The sequence below is a fragment of the Microtus pennsylvanicus genome, chromosome 1 (assembly GCF_037038515.1).
Source record: "Microtus pennsylvanicus isolate mMicPen1 chromosome 1, mMicPen1.hap1, whole genome shotgun sequence".
Lineage (NCBI taxonomy): Eukaryota > Metazoa > Chordata > Mammalia > Rodentia > Cricetidae > Microtus > Microtus pennsylvanicus.
In genome coordinates, this window is record NC_134579.1 from 82,480,001 (window position 1) to 82,507,837 (window position 27,837).

Below are 27,837 nucleotides of genomic sequence, written 5' to 3' on the forward strand. Positions count from 1 at the left end.
ACACCACACACACCACACACACACACCACACACACACACACCACACACACACCACACACACACACCACACACTCATACACCACACACACACACACACACCACACACACACACCACACACACACACCACACACACACACACACCACACACACACACCACACACACACACACACCACACACACACCACACACACACACCACACACTCATACACCACACACACACACACCACACACACACCACACACACACCACACACACACACACACACACACACCACACACACACCACACACACACACACCACACACACACACACACACACACACACACACACACACACACACCACAGAGTTCAAGATCGTCCTCAGCTACATAATGAGTTTGAGACCACCTGGGATATATGACACCCTGTCTTTAAAACAGAATTCCTGGGGTCAGACAGATGGCTCAGTGGTTAATGCTTGCTGCTTAAGCAATGATGTACGGTGCTCATCAATGCCTCTACCTCCAGCTTAGAAGGATCCTATGCTCTCTGGCCTCGGAGGGTACTGCATACACACGGGTGTTTATACATACTTATACACATATACGCATGTGCACTCACACACAAACACACCCCATATAAATAAATAAAAATGAAATAACAGCAAAGTAAACCTTTGGTGTCTATCCAAGTCCTTCTGAGGCAATGCTCAGGGCTGGTGTAGGACTTGGGGTTTTGACAGCTCTCCAGGGAATTTCATAGCCTGAGCTGAGACCCAGGGAGCTGTGCAATGAGCATGAGCAGAGGAAGCCAGGCCCCTAGCTCTCCTCTTACACAGCTGTTGGGCTGTCCTGCCCAGACACCAGGGCACAGACTGTAGTCATGGGGAGGTCTTGTGGCCCAGAATGGCCCCATCCTAAATCAGACAGTGGGGAGTTGTGACTTGCAGGCCTGTCCCACCACTTGGTTTCACAGAAGGAGGACATCTTCGTCCGATGGTTGTCTGTCCTGAGTAACATGGCTGACCAGCTGTACTATCCATGTGAGCATGTCGCCTGGGCTGCCGATGCCAAGGTCCTCCAGGTGGACTCTGCTGGGTGGTGGACACTGAGCACAACCCTCTGGATTCTCTCTCTACTCCTTGGAGCTGTCAGGTAGGTGATGTCTGCCAGAGGGAACACCTGACGTCCCCAAGTGCTGTTACCTTAGCAGAGCTGTAGGGGTTCCAGCCCTTTTATATTTTGGTTCAAAGGAGCCGGCGAGTCTTCACATATTGGGGTTTCCTTAATTTTTTCTCTGTGTATCTTTGGCTATCCTGCAACTAGCTCTGTAGACCATGCTGGCCTCGAACTCACAGAGGTCAGCGGGAGTGCTGGGATTAAAAGCGTGTGCCACCACCACCCGGCTTTTTTTTTTTGTTTGTTTGTTTTTAAATTTTTATGTGTATGGGTCTTTAGCCTGCAGATATTTCTGCGCACCCTGTGTGTGCAGCGGCCACAGAAGTTAGAAAAGGATGGCTGAGCCTCTGGAACTGTAGTTAGAGGCAGTTGTGAGCTGCTGTGTGGGTACTGGGAACCAAACCCAGGTCCTTTGCTAGAGCAGCCGCGGAGCCTTCAGCCCCTCCCCTTGCTGTTTGACCCTGTAACTTCTGTAACAGTTGGATATAAATGTGCAGTTTAAAACAACACAGATGCGTTACTCCCAGTGCTGGAGGTCAGAATCCTGAGACCAATTTCCTGGGTAAAGTCCAGGTGGGGCAAGGCTGCTCCCTTCCTGGAGGCTCCACCGCCTTTCCACCTCTGCCCTTCTCCAGGGTCGAGAGGGTCCGCAACCTTTTGCTAGTGGCCCCTTCCTTCTTCAAAGCTAGCACCGTGGAGTCTTCCCTCTGATTCCGATCCCTGCCCCCTCCCCTTCTCTCTCTCTTAAAAGATGTATTTATTTGGAAGGCTTTTAAAGAGATTTTGTTTTTAATTATGTGCATGATTTCATACATATTAGCATAGAGTCTGTGCCAGAATAGGGTGTTGGAGTCTCTGGGGCTGGAGTTACCTGCAGCTGTGAGCTGTCCAACACCAGTGCTGGGAACTGAATCCACTCTGCAAGAGCAGTACAAGAGCTTGCTCCTGACTACTGAGTCCCTTCTCCAGTCCCATAGAAAAGGAGTTTATTAATTATTTGTGTTTGTATGTGAATGTGGCAGGTGTGTATTTATGCAGAGGCCAGATCGGGACATAGAATGTCTTCTGTTACTCTTTTTGTTGGCCTGAACCCAGAGCTTGTGTTTTGGCTCGTTTGGCAGCCAGCGAGCTTTAGTGACCCTCCTGCCTCTCAGCACTGGGGTTACTGGAGTGTGCAGGACCATGCCCAGCTTGCCGTGTGGGTGTTGGGATCCAAACTAAAGTCCTAGCAGTTGTAAGCAAGTGCTCTTAACCACGGAGCCATCTTCCTTGCTCTTCCTTGACTTTCTTTTAATTTCTATTTATTTACCTGTTTTTTATTTTTCCTTGCTTTTCTTGTATGCCTGTATGTGTGTGAGGGCATGTGTGAGCGTGTGGAGACCAGAAGTCAACCTCAGATGTCTTTACTTAGTCATTCCCCTTTATTTTGATTTTTTAATTATTTAATTAAAAATTTCTTTTAATTATTTGTGTGGGGGGAGGGGCTTGTGTAGTGCACATGTGGAGTTCAGAGGACAGCTTACAGGTTCTTTCCTGGGTCCTGGGGATTGAACTCAGATCCTTAGGTTTGGTGGCAAGCACCTCTTCCTTGCTGAGCCATCTTGCTGGTCCTCCACCTTTTTATTTTATTTTTTTCTACTCTTACTGGCCTGGACCTTACTAACTAACTAACTTGGTTGCCCAGTGAGCACCAGGTACCCTCAGCACTGATGGTTTTTTCCCAAGGGTTATATCTCTAGCTCTCTTTTTCTTTTCCTTTTAACATTTGCTTCTTATTTTTGTATGTGTGTGCGCATATGCTGTGGCGCATGTATGGAGGTCAGAGGACAATTTGGGTGGTCATTTCCTTTCACCATGTGGATGCTGGGATCCAATTTAGGGTACCAGACTTGGCTACAAAGGCTTTTTTTTTTTTTTTTTTTTTTTTTTTTTTTTTTTACTCAGGACTCCTCTCTCTCAGGGCTTCCTCTGCTCCCTAGTTAATAACAGGACCCTACTGCCAGATATGCCCACAGGCTAATCTGATCCTCGGTCAAGGCTTTCAGGTGACTCTAGGCTGACTCAGTTTGACAATTAAAGCTAACCAGGACAGAACCCCAGCCTTTACCCCCCCAAAGGGACAAGTCTCTCTTCCAAGGCACAGCTAGTTTGCAGCTCTGTGCAGGAGGCTGCAAGCAGGACCACTGCTGGCCAAATATGGAGGGTGGCTGGTCTCTGAGTTTCCTAGGCTAAAGGCAGTAGAGGCTGTTGAAGCCTCAGCTGCCGTGGAGAGCTGACCCCTTCCTCTCCCAGCTTGCCAGGCTGCTGTGGCAGGGCGTCCACGGTCTCCTGTGTTGCAGGTCTCTGTGGACGGCATTGAAGCTAAGACAGAAGCTGCGGAAACCCACAGGCACCTTCACCAGGTACCGCATCCTACCGTGCCCTAACCTCTCCTCTCCTGCAAGGTGTACAGAGTGGCCACCTCTCTGAGCTTTGCAGGGCTAATGTGGGAACCCTTTCCCTGGAAAGTTGTATGTAGATGTCTGCCATGCTTCATGGGCCATCAGTGACAAACTAAAGTATGGTTTAGTCAAATTCCAGCTTGTGGAACCAAACAGAGCAGGAGTGTGTGTGGCCCCCAGATAGCTGTATCATTGGAAAGTCTTACCCTAGCAAGAATGACAGCTTCCTCACAGCTGCACAGCACCTCCATGCAATCAGGGCAGAACTACACACAGCAGGGCTGGGCGGTCAGGAGGGAAGTGACTAGAATGTCAGATGAGGAGCCAGTGACCATCCCACATCTCCATATACAGAAGTCAGCCATCCCTCCCCTCCTCTCCATACACAGAAGTCAGCCATCCACATTCCTGATTGCTGTTGGTTCAGGGCATAGATCACTACAAAAAGTGTGTGTGTGTGTCTGTGTTTCAGGGGATAGATCTCTACAAAAGGGTATGTGTAAGCCAGGTGGTGGCGGCACATGCCTTTAATCCTAGCATTTGGGAGGCAGTCATGAGGATGATCTCAGTAAGTTTGAAGTCAGCCTAATCTACAAAGAGAATTCCAGGACAGCCCTCAAAAAAAAATGTGTGTGTTCAGGGAATAGAACACTACAATACAAAAGGATGTGCACGTGGTGTTGATGTGTGTGGCTTTGGGGATAGATCACAAACAATTAAAGGGTGTGTGGTTAAAGAGCATTGCTTTAGCCTCTGGGTGGGAAGTAGTGTCTTTTCCAGGCAGGGGAACAGGCTTGCTAGAATGATGACTACAGGTTGAGCCTTCATGGCTGCATCCCACAGCAGGGTGGGTGGGTGATGTGAAGTTGAGGACAATGGTCACAGCCCCTACACTCCATGCCCAGGGATCCTGGAAAGCAGGTGTGGAATTGAGCCTGTGGATCACTCTGTGCTTGCTCCTTTCTGGGGGATATGGGAAGGGCAGGCAATGAGTGACTCCCTTCCCCTTCTCTCCCACAGCGAGCTGCCCAGGAGCAAGCGGAGGGCCATGGAGGCAAAGATGTGGTCAGAGGTTTTAACTCTACTCAGCAACCTGGCTGACCTGGCCAACGCTGTGCACTGGCTGCCCCCAGGTGTCTTGTGGGCTGGCCGCTTCCCTCCTTGGCTGGTGGGCCTCCTGGGTACTATTTCCTCCCTCCTCAGCATGTATCAGGCTGCCAGGGCTAGCAGCGCAGCTGAGGCAGACAGCTCTTGATGAGGCCCTGGAGTGGCAGGTGGAAGACACTGTGGGGCTCAACAGATGGCACAGATTCCCAGAGTGGGAACCACTGGCCAGGGGTGCATCCATAATCGTGTACCCCAGTAACTGTCCCTGCGTGGGAAGGAAAAGGGCTGATAGATCCCAGGTCCCAGCTAGGGCATCATGGGAAATCTGTTCCTTTGGGAAGTGGGGGGGCCACATGAGGAGGACCCCAGGACTCTCAGAGTCAAAGCCAGGCTTGCAAAGTCCCAGGAGTACTCTGCTAGAACCCCCCACTTGCTGGCCTACCTGAGGGTGAGTGGGAGACATGCCATGCCTTGGGTCGGGCACTGGGGAAGCTGGAACACTGGAATGCCTATTAAATAACTTGGTATGGGGCCAGTCTGTATGTGAGGTGATTAGAGCAGTCACATGGTACGGTTTGGTTATACAGGTGCATGGAGCAGTAAGTGGGAAACCGCTCGTCTCTATCCCACCCTTCGGGGCTCCCTCAGCCTCTCGGTATCTGACTACCTCTGCCACTGAGCCCGGGCCTGGGAGAATGTTCTCCACTTCCTGCAGTCCTGGGAGGAAAACTCTAGGTTGTTGCTTCCAGGAAGGCCACACCTAAATGAGAACAGTCATGCCAATATCAAGGGCCACGGAGGCTCTATTTAAGCTGGGGCCAGGCCGTGCTTGCTGGCCTCTGAAGACGTGGATTTGTGTTCTGTATCAAAGAGACTATAGTAGGTGGGGTTTTTTTTTTTTTAAATCAGTTTAAGTTTTTTATTACATTTTAGTGTATGTGTCACCATTTCCACCATGTGAGTCCTGGGGTTGGCGCGGTGGCAAGCACCTTTACCCACGGGGCCATCTCACCTGATCGCGGGTATGATTTTTAATTCGAAAGCCAAGAAAGATGTTTGGGAAGCACTGGGCCCAGCCTGGTAGACTAGATACCGCAGCCTTTGAACTTTACATGATACCAGTCTTTTGTGTGTGTGTTTTCAGACAGCCCTGCTACATAGGTCAGGTTGCTTCCCTGACCCTCCCCCCAATTTTTGGTACTAGGGATGATGAGCCAAGTATTCTACTGTTGAGATACAATGATCCCACCCTTTTGGTGTTGGCCAGAAGTCCAAGAAATTTTGGTTTTACAAAGACAGGTGTTCATGAGCCACTGCTGTGCTGGCAGCACTTGGGGTAGTGTGGCACAAGAGTGAACCCAACCGAGCACCCCAGCCTCTCACCTGTGGAGCACCTGTAGGCCAGCATCAGGCTCCTGACCCTGGGGTGGTCGCAGCTGCTCCGGCTCTCAAGGACATCATATTGGTGTCCTGTGCCCCACCTGAAGTCTGAGCCCATGCCCTCACCTAATCCGGGTACCAGGAGGACAGAGTTTGATGAGGCCCAAGCCTGGGGTGGGAAGGCCCTTGACATTAACCACATATGGTGCAGACATAGAGCAAAAGGACAGACACTTCCAGGAAGGGCTCACCTGGGCTGTCCAGTGGTTCTGGATGGAGATGGACCTAAGATCTCGCATATACTAGCCAAGTCCTCCACCCCCGAGCTCCAGCTCCCACCATTGCTTATTTAGTCTGTGCTTGAGACAAGGCTTCATGTGAGCCAGGTCACCTTGAATTTACTGTGTAGTCGACGATGCTTGAAACATTTTTATCTTTTTTTTTTTTTGAGACAAGGGTTACTATGTAGCCTTGGCTGGCCTCATAATCACAGAGGTCTGCCTGCTTCAACCTACTGAGTGCTGGCATTGCATTAAAGGTGTGCGCCACCATCCATAACCAGCTAAACTTTTTTAGTTTTCAAAAAAAGACTTCTTCTATATGTGCCCCAGAATATGTGTGCCAATGCATGCCTGGTGCCCATGGATCCCCATAGAACTGGAGTTACAAATGGTTTGGAGCCACCATGGGAACCAAATCCAGGCCCTAAGAGCAGTCCGTGCTCTTAAACACAGCCATCTCTCCAGCTCCAAGTACGTGTGTGGAGAGGTCAGAGGATAACCTCAGGCTCCAGCCTCTGTCCACTGCTGTGGACATTAGGCTAGCTTGCCAGTGCATTTCCAGCGATTTCTCGTTTCTGCTTTCTAGCCTAGGATAGTTGGGATTACAGAGATATGCTTCTGTATCGAACTTTTGACTCGGGGTCAGGCCCTCACACTTGCCTGGACCACTGGGCCATCTCCCCAGCCCCACCCCAAACTTCTGGTCCTTTACATCCACCTCCTGAGTGCTGAGATTACAAGTGTGCAATACCATGTCAACCTGGAGACAGAATTTAGGACTTCATGTATGCAAGGTAAGCACTCTATCAACTGAACCACATCACATGTCAACACCCACAGTATCCGCTCCCTTTTAGACATTCGTGTTCTCTGTCACCAAAATCTCAGCAGGAGACAGCTCCCTCCTCCCCCTCCCAACCCCAAAGAAGGTCTGCTTCAACCTGAGGGCCTTTGGATGCTTTTATTGCTAGAATCTGGTCATAAGTTCTAGGGTGATTCCAGAATACCCTGTGGCTAGGATGCTCTGCTATCACTGTGGAAATAATCACAGGGTAGACGAAGATCATGGTCACAATTGACAAGGGATGCCACTCAGTCTCAGAGTTGGGAATGCTGCTGGCTCACCAGCTTTACAAATGAGACCCACTAAGGAGGACCCACGGCTGCTGGTGACAGATACACTGATGCCACTGTTCTACGGTGTGCAGAACACAGTGAGATAACACCCGGCCACCTGGCAGGGATGTGTAAATCCTACTCAGGGCCAAGGGGAAATCATTTGAACTTCTAAGTCCAAAACATCATAGTGTCTGGGGTGGGATCAGGGCATATGAACTGATGGTGAGCCCACGCAACTTGGGTGGGGTCCTGGAATGTTCTCTTCAGAGAGTGGGAGCTTAAAGGTCAGCTTTCCTAAAGTGCTCTGATATCTCAGTACAAAAAAACACGCACAAAAAAAAAAAAAACCCACAAAACACTGATTAGCAACATAGCACGGATGAGGTCTGGTAAATGGAGACACACTCTGGATACAAGACAGAGACGGACAAGGGGGGCCCCACACCACTCCTGGAGTGCTGAAGTCATTAGACACCACCACTTTCAGCACCTTGTTGTCCACCAGCTGTAGGACTCTTGGTCACCACACCCAGTCACCTCCTGAGCCTATGGGTGCCCAGCCCTGGGGAGAAGACCAGACCAGACTCCTGCCTCTCTGGCAGGACACTGGAGATATAGGGAAAATCTGCTCATCTCACAGGGACCAAACACTGTCTGGGGTATGTGTTGCTCTGCTGAACCCAGGGTTCTGTGTCTCAGATGGGTGGGTATGAGGACACGGCAGGTGCTCCTCCAGAGGCAGAACTGGGAAAACCCCCAACTACTACAAGGAGTGACAGTTGGTAGCCCTCTTCAGACTGATTTGGGCAGCCCACAGACCCATGGGCTGCCCAAACCTCCCCAATCATGTGGCCCTCTGCCATTGCCCAGTTCACTTACTGATCAAGTCTCTCTGTGGCCAGCATCAACTGCTGCTTTGGAAAGGGCGATGCACTGGACTCTGGGTGATTCTAGTGCCTTCTGGGTGTTGTGGAACCTGCCTCTGGAGCCAGTGTCGTCTTAGCCCTACCTGTTCTTTTCTCCTGGCCTCCCACCTTTGTGCTGCTACCTCTGGTTTAGAACAGCTCTGTGGTTTAGCTGGAGTTCAACCTTCAGTTTAAAAGAACTTTGTTTGCACATGCATATATAAAAAGGTTTAAGAGGCTACCCAGGCTTTACCACTAATTCTACAGAGAGCTGTGAGACCCAAGACACCAACAGGTGAGCAAGTGCCTGGTGTGTGCTCAGGCAGGGGAAGGGGATGGCCGGACAGTAACAGTCACCCATGGGGTCCCCAGAGACAAAGGGTTATCAGGACAGAAAAGGGTCTGCTCTTGGGGCCATGGCCCCCTCAGAAGAAGATGACATCTTCCTTGCCAGCTTCATCTTTGGCGGTGAGTGGTGTGGTTGGCAGTGAGGAAGCTGGGGATGCAGGTGGCAGAGGCATGCCTCCAGACTTGAAGACCTCAGGGGGCGTGGCTGCTGGGGCCGGGCTTGGGACTGGGCTTGGGGCTGGGAAGCAGGGATCTGCAAGAGAGATGGGGCATACTGGTGTCAGAAGCCACCACAATCAGTGGGTGGCCCTAATGTCCAGTGGCCAGGCTCACCTGGGGCAGGTGCAGATCCATGGGGGGTAGTCAGGATGGGACTCAGTGACCGGCGGTTTCGTGACGAATTGTCATCCTTGCTTATTAACTTGTTGAGAAGCAGCTGCTGCTTCAGGTCGAAGGATGCTGGAAGAGGGAAGGTGCTTGACTTGGTCATCTGGGTGGCAAGTGGGCCTCCCCTACCTTTCACTTCCTCAGGGGCAGCCAGATAAGCACTTGAAAGATGGCACAGAGTCACTCAGCATTGGGATGGGAGGAGGGTGTGGATCCCAAGCAAACATCCTTTCCCCATGATCATTAGGACAAGGGACTCTGTTTATGGGAAGGTCATGACTCCTTGTGTCAACTGAATAGGGAATCTCTATGGGGAGGGGAAAAGATGCTGGGTACAGCCCCTAGTGCCTGACCTGTGCCCCAGCTGGGAAGTTCTAAGTAAATGGGCATGATGATTAGTGTTGTCAACAACACAACTTGGGACAAAGGTCTTGGTGAAGGACTGCCTACAACAGGCTGACTGGTGGGCATATCTGTGAGGGATTGTCTTGTTTGCCTTGATCAGTGTGGACAACCCAGCCTGAAAGTGGGCTCCACCATTCCTTAGATTTAGGCCCTGGTCTGGATAATTGAGAAAGATGGCTGGGCACTAGTCAAACACGCCGTCATTCTCTGCGCGCCTGACTGTGGGTGTTACTTAGGCTGTCTCAAGCTCTTGCCGCCTGACCTGGACCTGCGAGCTAAAATAAATCACTTCTCTAAGGGGCTTTTTGTCAGAGTGTTTTTATCATAGCAACAGACACGCAAGTGGAACCACGGACACTGCTTTCTTGCCATGCTGCTTGCCCGTGCTGGTGCTTGGCTGGCTGTCTCCCTGCCTGAGGTCTGTCATTTCAGTTCCACTGCTGAGACAGAGAACTCCAGTGGGAGGGGCGTGCTGCCTCTCTGGATGGTACAACAGGGGACCCGATTTGAGCTCCACAGTGGACCTTCTACAGGGGTCCGTGAACTTTGGGGGTGGGGTGTAACTCACCTGAGCTCTCCCAACGCTGGGAACCCCTGCTCTTGCTGCTCTTATCTTTGCCACCCTTGGTGGAGGCAGCCAGCTTGGTAGGGATCTGCTGCTGCACAGCTGTCTGCCTCTGAATCTGGTTGGTGGCACTGAGCAGCTGGATGGGCACATCACTCTTGGCTGACCGGCTCTCAGCAGTGGTACTATTCCAGCGGGCCACCTCAGGTCGCTCTATGTACTCAGGTCCTGTGCCAGACAGCAGCATGCTCCCTTGGGTCCCTGGTGCTTTGGCTAGGGCTAAGCGCCCCTCTAGTCCATCCCCATTGAAACTGGGAGGGTGGCTTGTGGGTTGGGCCTGAAAGTAATAGAAGACACAGCCTATCATTGCTGAGCCTGCTGGTGACTGTTAACCCCACAAAAGGCTTCCCAGTCCTTTGGTGGCTATGGACTGGGGAGGACCAAACACAACTGGTAAGTGCTCGGAGATAAATAGGTGTTTATCTCCAGTTCACAGCTGGGAAGGTGTATTCTGCATTCTGCAGAGCACTGCTTCAGTCTACAGTGCTTCTGGTGATTTACAATTCACGGAACACACCAGTATATGGATGGATATCCATGGTCACACTGGGCCATATATGTGCGTGCTCTCTCTCATGCACAAATATGGCCACAGGGTCTGTCTATGTAGCCCTGGCTGTCCTAGAACTCTATGTAGACCAGGCTGGCCTCGAACTCCTAGAGATCCATCTCTGCCTCCTGATTGCTGGGGTTAAAAGCATGTGCTTCTTTTAACAGCAGCTCCCACATCCCCCAGCGTCTCACATAGCCTAAGTGGCTTTGAACTTGCTGTGTAGCCAAGGATGATCTAATCCTTCTGCCTCCACCCCCTGAATGTTAGGCTGATAGGCCTGTGCCACTATAGTTTCTTTTTTTTTTTGAGACAGGGTTTCTTTGTGTATCACATATGGCTGTCCTGGAACTCACTTAGACCAGACTGGCCTTGAACTCAGAAGATCCTGGGATTAAAGGTGTGTACCACCACCAGGCAGTGTTTTTTTTTTTTTTTTTTTTTTTTTTTTTTTAATGCAATGCTGGGGTTGGAACCAGGGACTTCGTGCAAGCTAGTCAAGCACTAAACCAAGTCACATTTCCAATTTAGTAGTTTGGCCACACAGTCTCACCCACCTCTGCCAACACCTCTGGGGGTAGTGCCCCCGGTACGGTGTTCTGCTTCTTGAACCTGCGCAGCAGCTCCAGGCGCTCACGTTCACGGTCCACTGCGCGCTGGGCCTCGCGTAGACGCTCCAGGTCGTGCTGGTAGGCCTGGCGCTGCTGTTCCAGCTCCATGCGCTCCTGGTCCAGTTGCTGGCGGAGCTGGCGTGCCTCGTCCTCCCTCTCCTGCAGTCGCGCATGTTCCCGCTCCCACCGCTGCTGCTCCTGGCGCAGCTGGCTCTGCAGCTTTTCAACACTAGCCCGCTCCTCACGCTGCTTCTCGAAGTTGCGCTGCCGCTCTTGCTCTAGCAGCAGGTTCCCGCGTGTTGATTGCAGTCGGAACTGCTTCTCACGCTCCTGGATGGCCACTCGCTGCATCTCCACATAGCTGTCTTGTTGAGCGATAACTGCCTAGGAACAGGGATAGGGATGGGGCTGATGAGAGCCATGTCCTTGGTTAGACCCAGCTAACCAGCAAAGAGCGGGAGCAGCCAGTCCCCTCCCTGATGCTGCCGGTACCTGGAGACTAAGAAGAAGCTGCGACAGTGTCTGGACCCGGTGGACCAGCTGCAGAGAGAAAGCCAAATTGGTCTACCTGATGAAGGTACACAGGATATGTGGGCATGCCGTCCCTGGGGGAGGTGGACCAGGGGTGGTACCTCTGACTCCAGGACAGTGGGCAGACATGAGCTGCTCTCTGTGCTAGGCATCTCCACCTGTGAAGAAGAGGATGATAGTAGCAAATGGGATTAAACCTAAACCACCACGGCTCACTATGTGAGCAGACATATTCTGGGTTTGGGAAAAAGAAAAGGACGCAGGCCTGAGCTATGACTGTGTGTGGGGGTACAAGTGCTATGGCCATCTGATGTACGTCCATTCAAGAGTCTGGAGAATGAAAATGGGATGCCTGGGAGGTGGGGAGGTGGCTGATGTCCAGCTCTACAATAGGCTTGCAGGCTTGGAAGTGAAGCTTATATGGTGGCCATGCCGACATAGGTCCTGTTCAAGCCTCAGCTACAGATAGGGGCAGGTGGCCTTAGCTTCTGGAAACCTCAGCAACAATGCGCAGCTAATAGTTGTGCCGAGTCAAATAGGGAGGGAAGAGCCTGTGAAAGGTCAGGAATGTGGGCACTCTGGATAGCTTATGGTACCAATGTGAGGTTTTGGGCCTGCTGTAGTCAAGCCCATTCTCTCCTCTGCCTCCCTCCCGAGTCACTGCCAGCCATTCCCAGGGGTCTGCAAGATTAATTTTGAAGGCTGCCATGTTAGTGGTGGTTATGCTGACTTGGACTGTCTGAACCCAGGTAATCAACGTTACCATGAGTCACTCACCGCCTGTGGTGATTCCTCACAGCCACCGGGGGTGTTGCCGTCACAGGGTCTGGAATCTGGGCCGCTAGCAGGCCCCTGCCAGTCTTGGGGCCCAAGGTCGTTGTTGCACATCTTCTTTTTAAAGCTGCCATCTGGAGACCCCAAATTGATCACAAGAGGATGCTATGAATCCCACAGGGTCTGGGTTCTCCTCCTCTTCACCCAAACCCTACCACGTAATAAATACATGCTAGTGCTCCTGGAGGCCTGCTGCAGGGCCCTGGCTTTGTAGTACAGAGCCCACAACACCCAGAGGACTGAGGACTGTTTTCAGGACTTATACCCCCAATGCTGGAGATAGCTCAGCTGTTAAAGGTTAAGGCTCACGACTCAAGCAGTCACACTGTACAGAGCACTGGATCTGCCACTCATGAGCTTCCCGAGGCACAGCCTCAGACATAGGTAACATACTTACTCTTGCTGGGGCTGCCCACATTGTCATAGCCCCCGAAGGTCTCAGCCCTCCGAGGCAGGCCTGCAGAGACACCTCCCTCCTCCACTTGGCCACTGGTGCTGCCCAGCCGCCGGCATATCAGGCTTTGGATGCCCTCAACTGTGAAGGAGAGGTGGGGAACGTGAGTTAACAGGTGGTGGGGGTTATGCCAGGGCGGCAGGGAGCCCAGACCTGAGTCAGAAGCAAGCGTGGCAGTTGAGTACTGTGATGATAGTTATACACTATTACTTTGGCTTTGGCAGTGCTGGGGACAGAGCCCAGTGTTAGGCAAGCACTCTAATAATGGAGCCAAATTCTGAGCCATCATCCTCAGTGTCTAAGGGATAAGCTAAGGAAATTAGGAAGCCATTGGGTTTGAAAACAACCTATCTTAGAGAGAGGCTCCATAAGATTCAGGAAGTTCTGAAAGGAGGCATGGTAAGACTTAGGAAGTCAACAATGCACAAATCTCAGGAAGTCCCTGAAACTTACCAGAAGGAATATAAATAGAAAGGACTGCTGGGGAAAAGAGACTCTCCCAACCAGTTCAGCCAACTTTGCCTGCAAGTCATGAAGAGAGCTCCAGGGTCCCAGTTTTCATTAGTTGTCATCTAGGCTGGGGTGGCTTTCAGTGATGCAACTGCCTTTAAGTTGTAAGTAATCCCTCACCACTGCTTGTAAGTGATCTCTACAAACTTACTGGTTTACCAAGTTGGACTGGTGTTATTGTTACTTCAGTCTGTCATTAGTTCCCTGTCTAGGGTGAAGATGTATAAGTTCATGTCTCCTCAAAAAAAAAAAAAAGTGTCACACAACATATAGACAGGAGCCATATGGGCTCGCTGATTTTTCTCTCCAGTTCCTCAGGGTGCTACTGAAATCTAGGCCCCAAGCCAGGCCTAGGGATGTGATGCACCAGTCCCTACCTAGGCTTAGCAGCAAACACATAAAGTGAGAGCTGAACAGGAGGGCTGCCCATGGGGTAAGGGTGGTCTACAAACCCTTCAATGACCATTCAAAGTCTCTAGCCAGGTGAAGAGGCAGGGAGAACATTCCCAACCCATGTACCAGATTTGTGTCACTGGAGGCCAGGAACAATGGCCTCAGGAGACGGAGGTGGAAGGGCGGTGTGGGTGTGGCTTGAGGGTCGTGGCTAAGCTGTGCAGGCAAGGGGCTGAGTGGTCTGACTTGCTGATGGAAGAGAGCCACTACATTGGCTGCCTTCCTGGACATCATGGGGCCCTGGTGGCTGCAATGGCGCTGTTAGGAGCTCCTGTATCGCTGAAGGTTCCCCTTACCAGCCTTGAGGCTGGCAGAGGGGTCTCTGCATGGTCAGGGTAGAATGTGTATGGAGACAGCAGGTTATATGTATCCAGTGGTTTAATGGTTGTTAATGCCTGGCAGTCTGCTGGAGCTTGAGTTGGAGTTCTGGCCCAAGTCAAGGGTGTTTTTCCGAACTCCATAAGTCCCTCAAAATGTATATACATTTTCCTGAGAATATTATTGGGGGCTGTCCCAGAAAAGAAGGATCTGTATCAGGGAACTGGATTTTACTCAGAAAATTTAATTACATTTTATTTCTTGTGTGTATGAATGCACACATGTAACACAGCACACATGTGGCGGTTAGAGGACAGCTTGCAGGAGTTGACTCTGTCCTTCTCTCATGTGGATGTCTAGGATTGAACTCAGGCTGTCATACATGGAGGCTAGCACTTCTACCTGCTGGCCACTTCTTAGGCCAAGTCTTTCATGCCTCTCAGATGAGCTTCAGATTCATTAAGGAGCTAAGGATGACCTTGAACTTTTGGTCCCCCTGCCTCAGTCTCCCAAGTGCTGGGATTCCAGGGCTTCACACACGCTAGACAAGCACCCTACCAACAGAGCCACAGCCCTAGCCCTGAGTCAACTTTAGACCTCTGGGGTTAACCAGGTCACCCAGGGAGTGTTTGTTGATTGGCAGAGAAAGCACATAAAGGATTGGGGTGTAGCTTGGTTGTAGAGTTCTTGCACATGCTGGGTTCCCCGAATCACAAGAAAGCAAAATGACAGTGGTCCCAGGTAAGGTGAGCCACACAGAGTCCTGGGCCTGGCTTTGGACCCCATGCAGCCCACCTTACAATATCATAACATACCATAATGGGATGATTGACTTACTCTCGCTCATGGCTAATCTGAGAATCTGCTCCCCCCGTAGGGTCTCAGAGGGGTCCCCGCCTCCTCGGAAGAGGCCTCGGCACTGGGCTGACTCATCCAGCCCACTCAGCTCTGCCATCTCCAGGTAGATCTGCTGCTTCTCCTGAAGGCTCTGTGCGATCAGCTGGTCTTTCAGGCTCAGTCGTTCTATAGAGGACCCAGAGGTGGTGGTCAGCCCCAGAGACCTGCTCTTGGAGCCAGACTGTGAGGGTGGGGTGCCCAACTAACCTGTAGCTTCAAAGGCACACCCCCTATCTGCCCTCTAACACCGACTAGTATGGTCCTGTCCTCTCAGCTCCTCCTCCCATCCCCACTGTGAACACCAAATGGCAGGTAAGTGTGGACAGGCAGGAGTCTGGAACAGAAGCCTTGGAAGACAATATACGTTTTAATGTAAAAATTTTACATCACATCTATTTATTTGTGTATATGCGTGGGCACACAGTGTGTGGAGGTCAGGGGATAACTTGCAGGAGTTGAGTTGCTTCATTCCGTGGAATCTGGGTATTGAACTTGGGCCATCAGGTTTGGCAGCCAAGTGTCTACTCACTAAGCCATCTTGCCAGCCCAGGGCTTTGTTTTGTTTTTAAGATTTATTTGCTGGACGTGGTGGTACATGCCTTTAATCCTAGCACTTGGGAGGCAGATTCAGGAGGATATATGATCTACATAGTGAGTTCTAGGGCAGCCAGGACTACTGAAAGACCCTGTCTCAAACCCCCTCCCCCACATTTATTCATGTATGAGTATACATATATGCATTTGGGTGTGACATCTGTGTGCATGCATGGAGACCAGAAGATGACATCAGGTGTCCTTCTCTGTCACTCTGTGTACTAATTGGAGGAGAATCTCTCCTCAAAGCTGGGGCTCTACGTCTGTAAGCCATAGATTGTAATCCTGGCAATCCCCTTGTCTCTGCACTTCTCAGACCTCGGGTTACAGGTGTGTATGCAGGACATCTGGTCTGTTATGTGGGGACTGGGTCTGAACGCTGGCCCACATGGTTGTGGAGCAAGCGTTCTTAATTGCTGAGCCGTCTCTCCAGCCCCTGGTTTTGTTTGTTTTTTGGTCTTTTGAGACAGGGCTTCTCTGTGTAGCATCAGCTGTCCTGGAACTTGCTTTCTAGACCAGGCCTGCCTCTGCCTCCCTAGTGCTGGGATTAAAGGCGGGCACCACCATCATCTGTTTTGTTTGTTTTTTGAGACAGGATTTTACTCTTCTGCAGGCTGGAGATCCCCTTGCCTTGGCTACCCAAGTACACGGATTATAGGTGTGAGTGTGAACTACCACCCCTAGCTTAAAAAATTTTTAAAAACGTTAAATTCTTAAAATTTTATGTTAGAAAACTGAGGGGTTGTTTTAAACGTTATTTAAACATTATTCCCTTATTTGTGTATTACATGGCAAGCATGCCGTGGATTGCATGTGGTAGTCAGAGGACCACTTGGAGCTGTTGGTTCTATTATGTCAGTTCCAGGGACTGAAACTGGGTTGTCAGATGTGCTAACAAACTACCGTTACCTGCTGAGCCATCTGTCAGCCCAGAAAACAGGGTTGTTATTAATTAATTTCTTGTTTTTAGACATCATCTTGTTATATACTCTTGGTTCACCTGGTAATAGCTGAATGATGCAGGCTGGCTTTGAATTCCCATCAATCCTCTCACCTCAGCCTCCAAGTTTATCAATCTTGGGGCTAGTGACATGGCTCAGCGGTTATGAACATTTGACATTTGTTGTTCTTGCAGAGGACCCAGATTTGATTCCTGGCATCCGCAGGGTGGCTCACAACTGCCTTTAACTTCCTCTTCTGGCTTCTGCATGCATTGCATGCATGTAGTGCACAGACATGCATGCAGGCAAAATGCACACTGCCCATACACATAAAATTCTTCTGAGTGCTGTACTAAAGGTGGGCAGCCACCATGTCTGGCTCCATTTACTTATTTTTTATTGTGATGTTTTATTTTTTAATCATTATCTATCTATCTATCTATCTATCTATCTATCTATCTATCTATCTATCTATCTATCTATCTATCTATCTTTGAGGCAATCTTTAGCTCTGGCTAGATTTGCTCACCACACAGCTGAAGATGACCTTGAACTCCTGAAACTGTGTTTGTGGTGCTGGGGTTGGAACCCATGGGCCTCATGCAAGCTAGTCAAGCACTCTACCTACTGAACCATCTCCCTGGCCATGAACTGAACTCTTGAAATGGGTGACATTGTATATTAGTCCTCAATGAGGAGGCATAAACTTGATGTGGGACCATGGGTTACAGCTCACAGTGCTGACCCCTCTTACCTTGAAAGTCCCGGAGTCTCAGGGTGAAGGCTTCACTCATCCTTCTCTCCTCAGGCTCGATGGAGGAGCCCTCCTCCTTATCTGGACAGCTGCAGGCAAAGGGGACAGCTGCCATCAATGTCACATGGTCCATGTTCTGATAGCAGCACCACAGAGCATCCCTTTTCTCTCTTCCTTATGCTGGGGGGATGGCTTGGGGGATAATGGAGCCCCAGATCTACAAGAGACCCTGCCTCAGTAGAATAGGTAGAGGGACAGAAAACATCCAACACCCACTTTTGGCGTGTCCGTGCCTGAATTCAGTCCCCAGGACTCACATAATAGAAGAGAATAACTAACCCCAAAAGTTGTCCTCTGACCTTTGCATGCATGCCATGGCTCACTTTCTCTCCAATAAAGAAATGTAACTATGAAGAGATTACTGAGCCAGGCCGGGCAGTGGTGGCACACGCCTTTAATACCAGCACTCAGGAGGCAGAGGCAGGCAGATCTCTGTGAGTTCGATGCCAGCCAGGTCTACAAGAGCTAGTTCTAGGACAGGCTCCAAAGCTACAGAGAAACCTGGTCTCGAAGAAAACTAAAAAAAGATTACTGAACCAGGGCCTGTATTAGCTATGAAACGGCTCTTCCACTGACCTATGTCTCCCTGTGCACTGCTGGGTTTTGTTGTTATTTGGTTTTCATGACAGGGTTTCTCTGGGTAGTCCTGGCTGTCCTAGAACTCCCTTTGTAGATCAGGCTAGTCTCAAGCTCAGAGATCCACGTGAGTGCTGCGATAAAGGTGTAATCACCACCACCTATTTGTTCTTTTAAAAAACAAACAACAACAACAACAAACAAACAACAAGGCACCGTGCAACCCAGGCTAGACCCAGACTACTCTGGCCAAGGACAACCTTGATTTTCTGATCTTCCTGCCTCTACTACGTCAAGTGCTGGGATTACAGGCACGCACTGTCACAACCAGTTTATATGGTGCTGGGGCTGGGACTGAGAGCATTGTGCATGCTGGGTAAGCATGTTACCAAGTTACAGCTCTAGGTTCTGTACACTACTTTTGTGAGGAGCTTAGCTTGGAGGACGAGGAGGGAGTCAATACACAACAGCTCTCAAAGGGCCAGGGTTTAACCAGGAGAATTTCTGATCCTCCTGCCTTAGGTTCCTAATGTGGGGGGTACAGGTACACACCACTAAATTCTACTTTTTGCACAAATTTTTAAAAACTGTGATACATTTAATTTATAGGTATGTGTGTGCACATGCCATGTATGTGCTGGTAATGGGGGCCAGAAAAAAAGCATCAGATCCCCTGAACTAGAATTATAGGCAGTTGTGAGCAGCCACACTATGTGGGTGCTAGTAACTTAATTCAGGTCCTCTGCAAAAGCAGTAAGCATTAACTGAGCCATTTCTCAAGCTCCTCATGTACAGGTTTAAAGTGCCCAGCTATGACATGGAGGAGGTGGTTAGTGCCCAGCTGTGGATGACTGTCAGACACTGGGAGCTGTGGACCACTTGGAGCTGAAGCTGAGGACCACTTGAGGCTGGCTATAGCTGGAGGCTGGACTAATCTCCATGCCCACCTGTCAGCCAGATTCTGGTTCAGGCAGGGGGAAGAGATAAGGCACTGGACTGGGATCTGCAGGGCGCTCAGTCTGAGAAATAAAGAGGATATTATAACCTGCTCCAACAAGGCTGGCCTCAAACTGTTTATCTGAGTGGACAATAAAGGTCCAATTTAGAACTGCCTGGTCCCTTGCACACCTTATACAGAAATATCCAGGCCTTTTCAGCACTGTGACAGGTTGGCCATTATTAGAAGGAGCAGTTCACTGTGAGACATGATTTCCTCATGGGACTGGGTGGCTCGGTTGGTAGGGTGCTCACTTACACTCATGACTCTGGGTTTCACCCCTGGCACTGTATAAACTGGGTACAGTGGTGCCTACCTTTCATCCCAGAACCTGGGAGGTGAAGGCAGGAAGATAATAAGGCTCATCTTGGGCTACACAGTGAGCTGGATGCCAGCCTGGGCTACATGAGATTGTTTCTCAAAAATCAACCAACCAATGAAGGGATCTGTCTGGGAGGTCAAAGTCAGATGAGAATAGCCTCTCAATCCCGAGAGCATGACTGGGCAGGAAGGGCCTGCCTGAGGAGGCAGAAGACCCTGGGCTCACCTCTCCACGGCTCTGCGGATGTGAGCCATCCAGGTGTTCCTGTCTTCTTTGGAATTGGTATAGATCTCATACATCTCCGGTCCTTGCATGGAGGCACTGATCAGAAACATGGCCTTCTCCTCGTTGGCCACTTCTCTCACAATTAGCTTTTGCAGAGAGATGATGGGCGGCTTTGAGTCCTGCAGGGGAAGGTGATGGAAACTTAACTGTTGTCCTGCTATAGTCAAACGGCACTAGAACCCTGCTCCCACTCCCAGTGTATACATGCATTTTCACGGAAGGCAGATGAATCTTGGCTGTTGTTCCTCGGGTGCGTGGTTTCTCGGTGTCCTGAGGTTCACTAAGTAGGTCAGGCAGGTAAGCCAGTGAGCCTCTGGGATCTGTCTCCCCAGCGCGGGGGCACGAGTGTGTGCCACCACACCCTACTTTCTCATGTGGGCTCTAGGGAGTGAGCTCAGGTCTTCAAGTACTAAAGAGTCATGCCAGCACAAAGCAGGAATGTTTTACTAACTGGAGACTATTTAATCGATATCCTAGTATTCTTTTTAATGCCTCTTGAGGGCTTGAACTCATTGTGAAACCCGGCTGGCTTCAAGTTGACAGCAGCCCTGTCTCAGCTTCCAAGTGTTGGGACTTCAGGCGTGCACCACCATACCTGGCATAGGGCATAGTTCTTTTCTGTTATTAATATTTTTTTAACATTTTGTATGAGTGAGAGCATGCATGTGTGCATGCACATGCATGCATGGTACACCTGTGGAGATCAGAGGACAACTTGTGGGAGCTGCTCTCTCCTTCCACCATGAGGGTTTTGGGTATTGAACTCGGGTCATGAAGCCTTGCAGCAGCATCTTTACCCAGGAGCCACCTGCTGACCTCAAAAGGCACATCAAGTAGTGTTCTGAGTTAAATTACCCAGACCCTCTTATATATTGAGGTTCTAAGCCCAAGCACCTCAGAACGTGATGGTGTGCAGAGGCAGGATCTTTAAAGATAAAGTCATGTTAAACAAGACTCATCTTTCCTGCAGTCCAAACCAATAGAACTGGTATCCTTATAGGACTGTAGGACTGGTCCAGTCACAGGTCTGTCACCCCAACACTTAAGATGTGGAGGTAGGAAGTTCAGAAGATCAAGGCCAGCCTCAGCTAAACAGTGAGCTCCAGGCCAACCTGGGCTATATTATATAAGGCCCTGAATTTACAAACCCTCAGATGACAGGTGTATGCAATTAAGCCAGCTTGGATGATTTTCCTTTTTTGTGTGTGTGTGCTTTCCTGTCTAAGAACTCCTGAACATATTAACACTGGGTGCTGCGGTTGACTTGTCCCTGCATTTCTGGGGACTAAGACAGGCTACTTTACGTCTCACCTGGGATACACAGAGATCCATCTGAGATATTGTACAGGAGGGAGGAGGACGAGCGGGTCTAGGAAGATGATGGTACTTGCGTGTTTCCTGGTTCAAGTCTATTAATGCCCCAAAGTCTTCTGAGAGTGCGGATGGGGCACACAGCTATCACACTGACACCTACGCCTTGTGTGAAACTGTGGTGGCTAAAGAGGGGGCAGCTTTTGTGACAAAAATAGTCTGACCCGGTTTATGGAAAGGTGGGATGGGGTGACAAGGGGTGGGAGAATTCCTGAGGTGCTTTAAGGTCAACGGATGGAATTGTCCACCTCAAGGGTTCCCTTTCTGCCCTATAAGACACTAAGCCATTGGCCTTGGCCCCATCTCCACCCCTGCAGAGTCTGCAGTCCTTCGTTTTGATTAAAGAACAATCTGCATTGGCAGAGGTCAGGATGCTCTTATTTCCACATCACCTCCATAAGTCCCGATCTAACACTTGGAGCTGAAAACGCAGGGATTTTGGGGCCCCACACCATTCCCTCAGGTCCACCTGTCCTCACCCCCCTTACCTATCTCTCTCATTTTTCTGATGCCCATCCCATAGAGAGCATGGCCACTCGCCAGGCTTACTCAGGGACTGAACAGCTGACAATCTTGATGTGGAACCTCTGGGTCTTAGAGTCCTTTGTCTATGTAAATGGTGGAGATTCCAATTTGGGGCTTTATTAGTGTGCCACATAAACTCAGTTTAGGTCCTTTTCTTCTGCTTCCTGCCCCATCCCCTTCTCTACAGATCCCCAGAGCAGAGGCTTTTTACCGTTTGCCATACCAGTACATCCAACATCCATACACTAAGATAAGGTTCTTTGGGCCAGACTTTAGGGCCTGTGAGTACCCGGGAATGTTGGACACACAAAGATAGTGAGGCTGGAAAGACTGAGGATGTTTTAGATCATGGGCTAGGGGATAATCAGGCAGCAGCCCTTCCCTTTCTCCCTAACCTCATAGCTATAGGTAAAGCCCTCTGCACCCCAGTATAGAGAATGTGTCTGTGAATCTGTAACAGTTCCTTGGGCACTCCAGGAAGGAAGTGCTTAACCCCCGACCAGACACTGTTTAAGTTACGCCCACCTGCAGCCCTCTCCAGCTCCATCCTTAGAGCAGATTCTGTTACCGCCGGGTATCATTCCAGAAGGATGATGCTTACCATTCTCATGTCCCCATGTAAGTTCACAGACTCAACTAGATGCGCCCCTCCTTCTCACTTCTCCCGCACTCTTAGAGTGACACATTCCTACCCTGCCATTCTGTCCCTTCTCTCTGCCAATCAGAAATCAGAGAAAGCTTATGTGAACCTCCTCTCTCCTCTCATACCTATAAAGAATGGTCCCTATTCTGCCTTCTGAGTTTGAACTCTGTTTAGAGCCCTTTCCACACTGCCATCTGCTTATGGCATTACTAATTCTTTTAATAAACTTTTTACCCAAGGACAACTACCTCAGTGTCCCCTTTAAGGCCCTCCCATCGGAGACCTTTCAATGAGGACCAGAGCCATACCAGGAAGCAAGACAGGTTCTCATCCCCTATACATTCTATTGATGCCCATTAGCTGGAACCTTCTGGAAGGACCATGAGACAGGGTGTCTCTCAGTATATTACACCCCATCTGTGTTTCCTCTCCATGTCTTGTCTTGGACATCCCTCTATGGGGCCCACCACGGCATGGCCCCAGCAAGTGGGGCCTGTGAAGACATCAGACACATGCCATGGAAGCAAAGACATGGGACCTGGGAAGACGTTAGGCACATACCACAGAAGCAAAGACGTATTTCTGATCTTTTTCCTGCAGCAGCAGAAGCACGTCAGTCAACAGGACAGCGAGGACATCTGCAGAAAACAGCACACGGAGGATAGTCTTAGAGACCATGTGCCCAGAAGGGCTCAAGAGGGAAGAACCACGATGCTTCAGCCTCTTGTTCCTAGGAATTCCCATCCTAACTCATCCCTTTCTACAAAGTACCTGAGTTTGGAGACTCAGCGTAAATGAACGTCAGAGGCTCCCGCTCGGAAAATTCAGAACTCAAGCTAGAGCTCCCATGTCCCATTCAGTTATTTCATTATTTTTCTTGCTTTCTGGTTTCTCTGTGTAGCCGTTGGATGTCCTGGAACTTGTTTTCTAGACCAGATTGGTCTCGAACTCAGAGATCTGCCTACCTCTGCCTTAACGATGTGTGCCACCACCGCCTGGCTTAAGAATTTATTTTTATTTTTTATTTATTTATTTTTATTTTACTTTATTTTTGGTTTTTCGAGACAGAGTTTCTCTGTAGCTTTGGAGCCTGTCCTGGAACTTGCTCTGTAGACCAGGCTGGCCTTGAGCTCACAGAGATCCGCCTGCCTCTGCCTCCCAAGTGCTGGGATTATAGGCATGAGCCACTACCATGTGGCTTAAATTTTTATTCCCTATTTACTTATTAATTTACTTTTGCTTTTCAGGACAGAGTTTCTCTGTATAAGAGCGCTGGCTGTTCTGGAACTTGCTTTGTAGACCAGGCTGGCCTTGAACTCACAGAGATCTGCGTGTGTCTGCCTCCTGAGTGCTGGGATTAAAGGCGTGCACCACCAAGCCTCGCTCAAGGATTTATTTTTAACTATGTGTGCATGGGTGTTTGTGTGACCTTGTGCATGTATGTAAGTGCTCTCAGTGGGTAGAGCTGCTGGGTTCCTATAGCTGGAGTTACAGGCAGCTGTAAGCTGCCCAGTGTGGGTTCTGGGAACCAAATTTAGAGTTCTTTATAAGAGCAGCAGGTACGCTTAGAGACTTTGCCATCTTTCCAGCCCCTCATTTATTATCGTTGCTATTTTGTGCATATGGGTACACATGTAATCCATATATATGTTCATGCATATGTGCACACATTTGTGTGGGTGCATCTGTGCATGTATATGTGCATACACTAGGGGTTGATATGGGGTATCTTCCTTAATCACTTCCTGATTTTTTTTTTTTGATGTGTGTGTATGGCATGCAGAGGAAATTGGCTAGAAGGAAGGTGTGTGCATGCCCTAGTGTGTATGTGAAGGTTGGAGGACAAGTTGTGCAAGTTGGATCTATACTTCCACCACACGTGGCTAAACTAGTGTAAACAGTACTAGGGTTACAGGCATGTATCACCATGCCTGGCTGGGGACTGAACTCAGGCAAGCACTTTACCCACTGAATCATTGTTCCAGCCTCTAGGTGGTTTCTTTGTTGAAATGCACTTCTCTTTCTATCCCAGGTCATATCTTGTCTCCGGCTGCAAAGATGGAGGCAGGGCTGGCCTCAGCTCCCTTAAGTCCCAGTCCCGCTTGGTGCTTTATCCCTGTGACTGTATGAACACTTCTCACAGTGAGACATTTGCACACGAGTCACAGGAGTGCAGATACTAATGTTTAGAGGGAGCCTCTTTTTCTTTTTTACCCCTTTTTGAGGAAGGGTCTCATGGATCCTACTCTGGCTTCCAACTTGATCTGTCGCTGAGAATGACCCTAAATTCCCAATCCCTTTGCTTCTGCTTCCCTAGAGCTGACAGTCACTATGCTCAAGATTACTTGGTGTTGTGGCTGGAAACCAAGGCCTCATGCATGCTAGGCAAGCACACAACTGACCTACAGCACCATCCCTGGAAGAGCCATTTCTGATGATCTTGTCTAAATTAAACACTCTTCCTCCAGTCTATTCCCTGTAGCCCACTGCTTCCTCTAAACCTGAAAACACTCAAGTGCTGCGAGTTTGGTCTTGTTCCCGTCATTTAGTGCCAATTCAAGATGGAATATAATCTAAGATAGAGCCCAAACCATCCAGATGGTGCCGATCACTCTAACACAGCTGCCAGAACTGCAAGGTTGTATTCTGTGGCGCCAACATGAAACCCACCAGAGGTGGCCAGAGGCAGACATTTACCTTTCAAGCGTCCTGATGTGGACTTCCAGCACAAGGTGCCCTCTAGGTGGAGCCGGCGCCGCAGCATGTCCTCCTTGCGGAAGGTAAGCCCATTCTTGAGTTTGCTGGATGACTTCAAGTCCACCTTGCCTGCGATCTCCCTGAGGCGCTGGTCCTTCTCATACTCACTGACTTTGGCATCCACTTGTGAGATGATGTCTTTGATGAGGTTCAGGGCTTGGCTCAGGTCTTTGTGGTCCTCAGTGCCAGCTGTCACACATAAGCAGAGGCAGCACTGTCTTTGTGCCCACGCTCACAAACACAGCAGAAGTGGACGTGCCACATCTGGATGCGATCTATAGGTACATTCGTTCCCTAGGGCCACATCTGGATGGGATCTATGGGTACATTCATTTCCTAGGGCCACATCTGGATGGGATCTATGGGTACATTCATTTCCTAGGGTCACTGCTTAGAGGTCTTTCAGGACCCTCTGCCAACTGTAATTTCTGAGATGAGAATGGTTCTCCAAAATTAGTAATAGCCCAGAGTTTAATGAACTCAGTTTGTCTCTGTTTGAATTATTTTTTGAGACAGGATATCATGTAGCACAGGTTCCTATAGAGAATGACCTTGAACTCCTGATGCTCTGCCCCCTACACCTCCCAGGTACTAGAACTACAGGCCTGCAATACCATACTTGGCTAATTTTGTTTTGCTTTTTCTTTTTTGAGGCAGAGCAGGGTCTCTTCACATGCCCTGGCTGTCCTGGAACTCAGAGATCCACCTGCCTCTGAGAGTTCTAGGACTGAAGGAGTATGCCATGATACCCGGCCTTTGTTTTTGTTGAAACAAGATCTTGATCTGTAGCCCTGGCTAGCCTAGAATTCAGTGTGAATCAAGTTGGCCTCAAACTTGTAGAAGATCCTCCTACCTCCACCTCTTGCCACCATGCTTGGCATAGAGTTTAAAAAGTTAGGTGTGGTGGTTCAAACGGCACAAAGTACCCAGCACACCACACACACACACACCTACCATCATTATAGACAGATTCCCCTCAAGTCCTTAGCTCTTCATAAAATGACTGCTTCTACTTCCTGTTCCAGTCAACAGAAGGGCCCTATCACCTGAAGGACACAGTAGAGAAACTTGCCATTTCCTCATGGCCCAAACCCGGCAGATATCTGAGAGGGGCGGTCATCGTCCCTGCTCCCATGAGCACCTGGCATGCTACATGACCTTTCTGCTGTGCTCTCTGTACCATCAGATGTCATCCTTTTCTTCTTTCTATTTGACTCTTGAATCAGGGTCTCATAATGCAGCCCAGGTTAGTGTAGAACATGTGGATCTTCCTGCCTATCTGTTGGACAGCAATTTCCTCTGAATTAAAATGTTCTATTCTGGAGGAAAGTTGTTAAGACTCAGGAAGTCCCTGAAACTCAGAGACATACAGCAGGTCTCCCTAAGATTATGAAAACACTAAGGGCTGCTCACGTGAGGACATGCTCCATGTTTAGTTGCCTGCAAGTCCTGCAGAGAGATCCAAGCTTCCAGCTTTTTTGAGTCCTAACACACATGCTGTGGTGGCTTTTGGTGACGTAGCTGCCTTCCAGTCACCCCTACTCCTATAAGTAACTGTTCATCCGTGCTCTTAAGTAACCGCAATAATCACTGGTTCACCAAGTTGCACTTTGATGGTAGGTTACACTCGTCGGTTGTTAGTTCCCAATCACTGTCTGGGATGAGTAGGCATTTGTTAAAGTCTCCCAGGAAAAGTGTTACACAGTACAAGGCCCCCTCATGCCGAGAGAACACCTATCACCTATGCCCACTGCACCAGCTCAGATCTTGCCCTGGACATATAACTTAGGTCATTTCTTTATATTTTTATTTACATGTGTAAGTATTTTGTTGCATGTATGCCTGTGCTCCATAGTATAGTGCCCGTGGAGGACAGAAGAGGGCGTAAGAGTCCAGTCCCCCAGAACTCGTGCTGTGTACGGTTGTGAGACACCATGTGGGTGCCAGGACTCAAGCCCGGGTATCTCTGGAAGAGCAGTTGTGCTCTCATGGCTGGACCATTTCTCCAGTCCTAGAAATCATTTTCTACTAACCCAGGAATCATCTTGTTTTCGTCTAGTTCGTGTCCAGTTTACAGATACTGACCTGGGCCCTGTCATGGTCTAGCCTCTGCTAAGGGCAAAGGTTCACCCAGCTCCAGTCCTCATGTGCTGACTGCCTGGCACCCAGTAAAGTAGATTACAAGAGGGATCTTGGCCAGTCCATTGATAAACTCCAGAGCAGGTGGACTGAGACAGCCATCCACCCTGACCCACGAGTGTAGCAGCGTGTTCCCACCTTCCGTGTTCTGGATGATGCGCTCCACCAGTACTGGGTACTTGGTTATACGCTGTGTGACCAGAAGGATACACTCCTGAACTCCCAGCCGTCGCACAATGGAAAAGTTGCCGATTTTCTGTGAAATGGAAAAGAAATAGCTTGTTTTAATATCTCTTTTCTCTCTTCTACCTTCTTTTATTTTTGGATATTTTTGAGACAGGGTCTCTCCATGTGACCCTGGCTGTCCTGGAACTCACAGAGAACACCAGCCTCTGCCTCCCAAGTGCTGAGATTAAAGATGTGCACCACACCCAGCTCTCCGTCCTTCTTCCTTCCTTCCCTCACCATCCCCACTCCCTTGTGTTTGTGGTTGCACCAAGGACCTCAGGCATGCTGAACAAATACTCTATCACTGATCTGTATTTCAAGACAGACAGA

General features: G+C 49.6%; 2 protein-coding genes across 7 annotated transcripts in view; one reads left to right on the top strand and one right to left on the bottom strand.

Moving 5' to 3' along the window:
- Pex11g (peroxisomal biogenesis factor 11 gamma) overlaps positions 1–5,233 on the top strand; it is a 10,225-nt gene extending 4,992 nt beyond the window's left edge. Inside the window, exons 3-5 of the mRNA XM_075956558.1 lie at positions 957–1,135; positions 3,499–3,561; positions 4,621–5,233. Coding sequence (XP_075812673.1) covers positions 957–1,135; positions 3,499–3,561; positions 4,621–4,855 — 477 coding nt within the window. The 3' untranslated portion in view covers positions 4,856–5,233. The remainder of the gene's footprint in view (positions 1–956; positions 1,136–3,498; positions 3,562–4,620) is intronic.
- Positions 5,234–7,314: 2,081 nt separating this feature from the next.
- Positions 7,315–27,837, bottom strand: part of Arhgef18 (Rho/Rac guanine nucleotide exchange factor 18) — a 109,254-nt gene continuing 88,731 nt past the window's right edge. For all 6 annotated transcript variants that reach the window (XM_075971204.1, XM_075971205.1, XM_075971202.1 and 3 more), the window contains 14 exons: positions 27,418–27,535; positions 25,081–25,329; positions 22,945–23,021; positions 19,785–19,963; positions 17,605–17,693; positions 15,256–15,441; positions 13,081–13,218; positions 12,627–12,757; positions 11,951–12,007; positions 11,811–11,858; positions 11,265–11,702; positions 10,101–10,434; positions 9,074–9,199; positions 7,315–8,993 (listed from right to left, as the gene is read on the bottom strand). In XM_075971204.1, the coding sequence (XP_075827319.1) occupies positions 8,818–8,993; positions 9,074–9,199; positions 10,101–10,434; positions 11,265–11,702; positions 11,811–11,858; positions 11,951–12,007; positions 12,627–12,757; positions 13,081–13,218; positions 15,256–15,441; positions 17,605–17,693; positions 19,785–19,963; positions 22,945–23,021; positions 25,081–25,329; positions 27,418–27,535 (2,346 nt within the window). In that variant the 3' untranslated portion in view covers positions 7,315–8,817. The remainder of the gene's footprint in view (positions 8,994–9,073; positions 9,200–10,100; positions 10,435–11,264; positions 11,703–11,810; positions 11,859–11,950; positions 12,008–12,626; positions 12,758–13,080; positions 13,219–15,255; positions 15,442–17,604; positions 17,694–19,784; positions 19,964–22,944; positions 23,022–25,080; positions 25,330–27,417; positions 27,536–27,837) is intronic.